The sequence below is a fragment of the Haplochromis burtoni genome, unplaced genomic scaffold (genome assembly GCF_018398535.1).
Source record: "Haplochromis burtoni strain Fernald_Lab_line unplaced genomic scaffold, NCSU_Asbu1 Contig_67, whole genome shotgun sequence".
NCBI lineage: Eukaryota > Metazoa > Chordata > Actinopteri > Cichliformes > Cichlidae > Haplochromis > Haplochromis burtoni.
The window spans coordinates 1949807-1957128 of NW_024582428.1; the positions used below are offsets into that span (position 1 = coordinate 1949807).

A 7322-nucleotide genomic window follows, 5' to 3' on the forward strand; every position below is an offset into this window, starting at 1 on the left:
GAACCTTGAACCTTGAAAGGTCAGTGAAACTTTATTTAGTATTATGTAAATGTCATTCTGGTCCAGATTCAAAGAGTCACTAAACGTTTTTCATTAGTGCTTTTTTCCTGTGTAGCCCTCAGTAAGATACTGGAGATGCTTTGAGAACCCCTGATATAGATGGTGCTTCTGATGAAAATGTGGATTAGTCATATTTATTTAATAACAAGACCCACAACTATTTTAGTCTACTCTAAATCTCATCTTATATGTTTGCATGTTTTAATTTTTTCTCTTTGGGGCTATGGTGAGTATTTATTTATTTCTTACATTCATCTGAATATGAGAATAATATCAAGTTAGGACACCTGAAAAGTTTCAGCCAGCTACAGAGAAAGAACGTGTAACTCAAGGATGAACTGACGAGACATCCTCTTAAAGCAAAAATATATGAAATATTTGAAATGGCATTCAACAGAGAGCAGATGCCAGAGTGACAAAATGTCTCAGACTTAAAATCCTGGGATTTGCTGGGATATGCACAGTGAAGCAAACAGATCCCTGTGTGGTTTATGCATCTTTATCTAGTTACACTTCATTGATTAAATTGGCATTTGGAATTAATTAGTTCTAAACTTAAAACATAAAAACCTTGCATAGTTGCACATCAACAAAAGTGCCTGTGGTGACTCTTGCCCAGCACAAAAAATGCTTGTGGTAATACAATGCTAGCTAAAGTTAATGCCTGTAAAATACAGACTCTGGGATGTCAAAAATATCTATTTGGATGTCAGTTCATGAGAACTTTTCTTACTCTTGTTATCAGCACATTATACAGAATATCTTATTTGCTTTGCCTGCTGGAGCTCTGGAGAGTTTGTTATACTGTCAAAAAAGATGTGATGAGTAGCTGAAAGGAGTGATAAAGAGATAGCAGGGGAGAGATGAGCTCTGATCAACAGGAAAGCTTGCCGGCTCTTGGGCAGCCAAAACGAAACAGCCCCTTCTCTGTTCCTGTTGTCCCAAATGATGGTGTGTTTTGGCCTCTGTACATTCAGAAAAAAAATATATACACACTCTGCTTTTAACTTCAGCTTTTGTTCTTTGTTTCTGCCTTTTTATGCTTATTAAACCCGAGCCTAGTCAGCTCACGCAAGCCTTGCAATACCCTACTGATTTTTTATGGAAATACTTTAGCAGCTGAACAAGCCAAATCCAACCCATTCAGTGTGAAAACACCTCACTTTTGTTTCCTAAGTTTTGGCTCCTAGAACAAGCAAGTTTTGGATGGATGGATGGATCTGAATTATTTATTTATTTTTTAGAGATTTCACGCTGGATACTCTTTCTAATGCAACCCTCTCTAGTCCTGTGTTTTATCCACTGCGTTATGTTACAGTTTTTCTCGATTGCTAAAACCCATTTCTTGAAACTACGCCTCATATCCTCACAACAGTAAACACAAATCCATAACATCTCACTCAATTTCCCAAACATCCTATTTCCAGGTCAAAATGAAGCTCTACACCCAAAACTATTCACTCCTGCTGAAAAACCAAACTTTGCCCTCAGACATCAAACACAAGCCCTCAAAAACACACACACTACAACAGAGTTTTGCACACTGGTACAATTAATTCAAAACAATAGTTCCAAAACAAATAGGTTGCTTATGGTTCTCCCCTTCAAAACCCTTGTCACATGATAAACACAAAAGACGCAACCAATGTATGTACAGTGGCACATTGTCATTCATGTACTATACAGTACAACACACACCAGAAACATTATCCCACCTCAGCATCTTGTCTTTGGTCTGGGTCAGGCCAGAGAATCTCATCCACATCACAGGCTATATTGGCCCCAGCCAGGCAGCGGGGGTAAAATCCTCTTGCATGCCTGATCCACCCCTGGCATGCATCTACTGATATGTCTAGGCAGGCCTCTTCCATGGCCTGAAGGAGGTGAACACGGACATAAGGTTCTCAGTCATACACTTTCCACCACCATGCCGAAAATAACTCCTCTATCGGGTTTAGAAAGGGAGAGTATGCAGGCAGAAAGATATTAGAAAACCTTGGGTTATTGGTAAACCAGTCACGAACCAGAGCAGCGCGATGGAAGCTGACGTTATCCCACACAACAACGTAGTGAGGCTGCTCTGGCTGTGCTGGTTCCCTGTAGTCCAGCTGGAACATATGTTGTCTTAAACCATCAAGAAAAGCAAGGAGAAGCATAGTGTTATAGGGTCCTAGTACGGCATGGCGGTGGAGTACCCCTCGTTGGCTGATGGCTGCGCACATAGTGACATTCCCCCCACGCTGACCAGGGACATTTACAATAGCCCGATGGCCAATTATGTTCCTCCCCCTTTTCCTTCTTTTGGTCAGGTTAAAACCTGCCTCATCCACAAAGATTATTTCATGGGGAACAGGCCGTCCTTCAATCTCAAAGATTCTCTGCAAAACACATAACACAGTAGAGTCAATCGGTACCCTGAACCACAGTTCAAGAGTGCTGAAATGGCAGCATAAACTGCCATGCTGTGATGGTACACAATACTTTATACAGTATCAAAACTCATACCTGAACATATTCCACACGTTGGTTTTTCACTCTGTCAGAGTTTCGTTCGAAAGGGACTCGGTATGCCTGTTTCATCCGGAATTGATTCTTTCGGAGGATGCGGTCAATTGTGGAGAGGCTGATGGCATTTATGCCTCGAAAAAGATGATCATCCTCAATCACTCTCCTTTGAATCTCTTGCAGGCGGATTACATTATTTGCAATTACCATGTTTACAAGTTCCCTCTCTTGCTCCTCCGACAAAAGCCTTAACCTGCCTCCACCAGGTGGTCGTCTCTGTGTCCTACAAAAATAGAAGCACTCATTACTGTAACTGTCACACATTCATTTTACAGGCAAATAATGGAAACATACTGAAACTCAAGACACATAAGTTCAGTAACTTAAACGTTACTGTACAAAGCAGTCTTACTGCAAGTACACCTACCTGTTTTCCTCCCTGAAGGTTCTGATGATGGAGGCAACAGTGAAGCGACTCAAATTTGGTTGTACTCGTTGCCCAGCCTCCCTCATAGTCATCCCATGGACAAGGACATGGTCAACTAAAGTGGCTCGAATTTCATCCGAGACTGACTGTCTTCTTGCCCTTGCTCTTCCCCTTCCTTGTCGCCGTCGTTCTCCACCTCCACCTCCTTCACCACGTCCTCCTCCTCCTCCACCACCTTCCTGTTGTCCTAGACCACCTCCTCCTCCTCTTCCACCACGTCCTCCTCTTTCACCACGTCCTCCTCTTTCACCACGTCCTCCTCTTTCACCACGTCCTCCTCTTTCACCATGTCCTCTTCCTCCACCACGTCCTCCTCCTTCACCACGTCCTCTTCCTTTGCATCTCTTTGGATCCATTGTTTCAAACCTGAATGAGCTGACTTTGGCCCTTTTATCTATCCATCGCAGGTTCTGATTGGTGTGTGCTAAATTTTGACTCCTAGTGTTTCCACCTGGTTAATGGTGTGCTAATTGAGCTCAAGCTATGCTGACTTAAGTTAACATTATTGCATGCTAGTGCTTTCTAAATGACTACATGGTGTAAGCACTGTAAAATGTAGGGATTTGTGTGTAGAGTTTTGCAGTAACAGTTCACCAAATTTGAGTCATGTGTCAAAGCAGGGAATAGTGTTTATAGTTCAGGGAAATGGGTGAGCTTTTTGAACAATAGCGTTACGGTTTTGAAATTTTAGTTTAGAGGCCTGGTTATAGTGTTTAAGCAATCGAGAAAAACTGTAATAAGTAAGTCCAAGGCCACGGTTCTCAACCAGGAAAGTGTGTAATGCAAGCTATACAGGACAAGTTGCTGTCCCAAGTGGAGAAGGAGATAGTGCAGTGGGTAATTGTAATAATAACAACTGGTGCAATTGAAGCAGCACCAAACTGAGCAACTGATCTGTCCACAGCTGTCTTCCTCCCCTCTCTGGTCACGTCAGATGGCTGCCCCTCCCTGAACTTGGTTCTGAGGTTTCTTCCTGTTAAAATTGTTTCTTTTTTTCTTCTCACTGTCATCAAAGTGCTTGCTCATAGGGGGGTTTCTGATTTTGGGGGTTTCCTTGTAGTATTGCAGGGTCTTTACCTTACAACATCAGTGTTTTGAGATGACTGTTGTTGTGATTTGGTGCAATAGAATAAAATAAATTAAATTAAACAGAGTTAAATTGGATTGAGAGAAAGCTGAGTATGAAAAGAAAGCTGTTAATTTAACATTCTACCTGAGTTTACACACTCGGTTATGGCCACTACCTGTAGGTACTGACTGATTTATGAATGGCTAGATGGAGTGGCTGTAGCTCAGAGGGTAGAGCAAGTCATCTGCTAATTGGAAGTTTGGTGGCTCAATCCCTGGTTGCTATTGTCTGCATGAAAAATACTAACCCCAAGTTGCTCTCTGATGTGTCTGTTGCCTGAATATTAGATAGAAAGCACTTGCAGAGGAATAAAGTGCTTGAATGAGTAAGGCAAGCTGTATAAAGAGCTCAGAGTATAAAAGCATTTTATAAGAACCAGTCCATTTACCATCACTAAGTACATATGAAACTATGCCTGTGTGTATTCAGTCTTATTTATAGCACAACAACAACAACAACAGTCACCTCATGTTTTATATTGTAAAGGGAAAGACCCTTCAATAATACAGAGAAAACCCCAACAATCTGTTAAAAAAGGGAAAAAAGGAGGTTTTGTGAATGTATTTAATATTTTAGAAATCGTCTCACAGTTAATAAGTAGGCAGTTGAAATGCTAAAACGCTGGTGATGCACATTCCTCCGCAAATGCTCTAAAATGAAAGTAAACTGCTTTTAGATGTAATGCCAAGAATAGTTTTGTGCAGTTGACAGAAAAATAATTTCAAATTGTGTTAGTTCTCATCAGCATACTGACACACAGTTTTTCAAGCCATTAGCAGTGTTTTTAAAGCAACTTTCCACACTTTAAAAAGAAGACCAAAATGTTCTCACATGTACTTAACACAGTTAATCTGTAGATTGAGGGCATGTGAGGGAGGTTGGATCTCTGCGGTGCCGGTGTGGAGGCAGTGAGATTGAGGTTGCACTTGTCGATACTTGTCTGTGTACGTGTCTTTGTGTAGGTGTGTGTGTGGAGGTGTTGTTCTTCTAGGTGCTTGGCTGTGGAGTTGATTTTGATGTGCTGAACTCTGAGAGTTCACAAGTACTTGCTCACTCTCTGGTCAGCTCGTCTGTGATGCGAGATATAGAGTCCTTGTATTTTACTCCTTTGAAATTCTTTGAAAGTGCAGTACAGATAAAAGCCATTTTTATTATTTAATACTGTGTCTCGGATGGACAGAGTGCGGCAAACTCCAGCAGCTGTTATTGTGCTGCATTTCAAAGGTAACAAGTGTTTACCAATTATTTGTGTTGCATCATAAGACCCTGAGACATGTTTTCAGTTCTCATTTTCCTTCACATGTTGAACAGAAGTCTGCAAAGCTGGATTTTATGATAACTTCAATGCTTTGTGTTAAATAAAAGGTGCTCTGTGCATGATTGTTCTGTAGTGTTTGATGTGTGCCTGAAAATATTTCTATTGTTAACAGAGTGTATGGAGTCCTTGAGTTCATCCCTGCTCCACAGCACAAATACAATGAAGATGCTTTTACCACTGTCCTTCCTTACAGCAAGCACAGAAAAGAGCGAACATTCCTGCCCAGGTATGTTCTGCTCCTGTTGAATCAATCAGAGCTACACAGGCCTAGGGTATCAGGAGTTTATTCAAGATAACATTCATATGAGTTATGCGTTTATTGTCAAATCTGTCTGTTAGCTCATGTTTACCAATGTAAAATAAATAAAATAGTAAATAATATAACAAAAACTCATCTGCTCCCGTGGTCTTACCCCTGTGATATCTTTTAACAACACAAACAAATGCAAACTGTCAAATGCAATTGCACATTTAGAGTTATCGAGTCAAATTTTATACTTTAGGAATTATTTAGAAAATTATTAAAAGATAGTTTTATTATAACCCGTGGAACCATGCTCACTGTGTGAAACTGAGGTCAAGGAAAAGGAGAGCCTGTTGGTGTGTTTTGGAGTTTTGCTTGCGGGACCAGTTTGCTTGATACTAGTGTAAGCCTGTGGGCAACTGAAGTGTGGTTGTCTGTGTTTTCCCTTTTTTTTTTTTAGATTTAATTAGAGGTTAGAAGGATAGACTTCGATCTCTTTCAGTCCCAACTCTCTCGAAATAACACAGAGAAACCTGTGCAAAAGACACTACATCTGTCATGAACTTGAGGTTCATTAAGGAGTGGACCCAGACACAACGACCAGAATCTGTGACTGACCTCGGCTGATGTGAGAAAAAACTCTTTGCACAGTGAACCCACGGAAGGCTGCTGGTCCAACGTCCCTGGGAGAGTGCTCAGAGAATGTGCAGACCAGCTGGCAGATGTCCTCACTGACATTTTCAACCTTTCCCTGAGCACTGCTGTCGTTCCAATGTGCCTCAAAGCCACCACCATTGTTCCTGTGCCAAAGACGTCCTCAGTGTCCTGCCTCAATGACTACCGTCCTGTTGCACTCACACTCATCATGGTGAAGTGCTTCAAAAGGCTCGTCATTCAGTTCAGCATTCAACACAATCATTCCTCAGCACCTCATTGGAAAACTGAGCCTGCTGGACTTGAACCCCTCCCTCTAGAACCGGACGGAAAGACCTCCAACAGCCTGAATATGTAACAGCATCTCCTGACTTCAGGAGAGCACAGAGAGATCACTGTCCACTTAACACCTCTGTGGAGGTCGTCAAGAGCGCCAAATTCTTTGGTGTCCACATGGCGGTGAACCTCTCAAGGTCCATTAACACCAGCTCCGTAACTAAGAAAGCCCAACAGCGTCTGTACTTCCTGAGGAAGTTGAGAAAAGCCCATCTCTCACCTTCTACAGAGGGACTATCGAGAGCGCCTGCATCACTGTCTGGAATGGTAACTGTGCCGTATAGGATCGCACAACCCGTTCTCACTCCCAAAGCGTAACATTTTACGCTAGGTGACAAATCGTCACCATATTACGTTTTCGGCTACCCACCACGTTCCTCTCTGGATCGCAATACCCTACAACAGGTAGTGAGAACAGCTGAGAAGATCATTGGAGCCTCTCTTCCTTCCATCACAGACACTTATGACACCCGCTGCATCTGCAAAGCTACCAGCATTGTGGAGGACCCAATGCACCCCTCACACAGACTCTTGACCCTGCTGCCTTCTGGCAAGAGGTACTGGAGTATTCAGGCCCTCACAGCCAGAC

At 42.2% G+C, this 7322-nt stretch overlaps 1 protein-coding gene across 1 annotated transcript; it reads right to left on the bottom strand.

The window, feature by feature from the left end:
• Positions 1-1371: 1371 nt before the first annotated feature.
• On the bottom strand, positions 1372-3408 carry LOC121814629 (keratin, type II cytoskeletal 1-like). The gene is made up of 3 exons (XM_042221480.1): positions 2993-3408; positions 2566-2848; positions 1372-2438 (listed from the first exon to the last, which is right to left on the bottom strand). The coding sequence occupies exons 1-3, from the start codon at positions 3406-3408 to the stop codon at positions 1965-1967; spliced, it is 1173 nt and encodes a 390-aa protein (XP_042077414.1). The 3' UTR covers positions 1372-1964.
• Between the last annotated feature and the right edge of the window lie 3914 nt (positions 3409-7322).

Coding starts and splice junctions, on each gene's coding strand:
- LOC121814629 (XM_042221480.1), bottom strand. CDS start 3,408: ATGGATCCAAAGAGATGCAAAGGAAGAGGACGTGGTGAAGGAGGAGGA. Junction 2,849..2,992: donor ACCTTCAGGGAGGAAAACAG/GTAGGTGTACTT, acceptor CTATTTTTGTAG/GACACAGAGACGACCACCTG. Junction 2,439..2,565: donor AACGTGTGGAATATGTTCAG/GTATGAGTTTTG, acceptor TGTGTTTTGCAG/AGAATCTTTGAGATTGAAGG.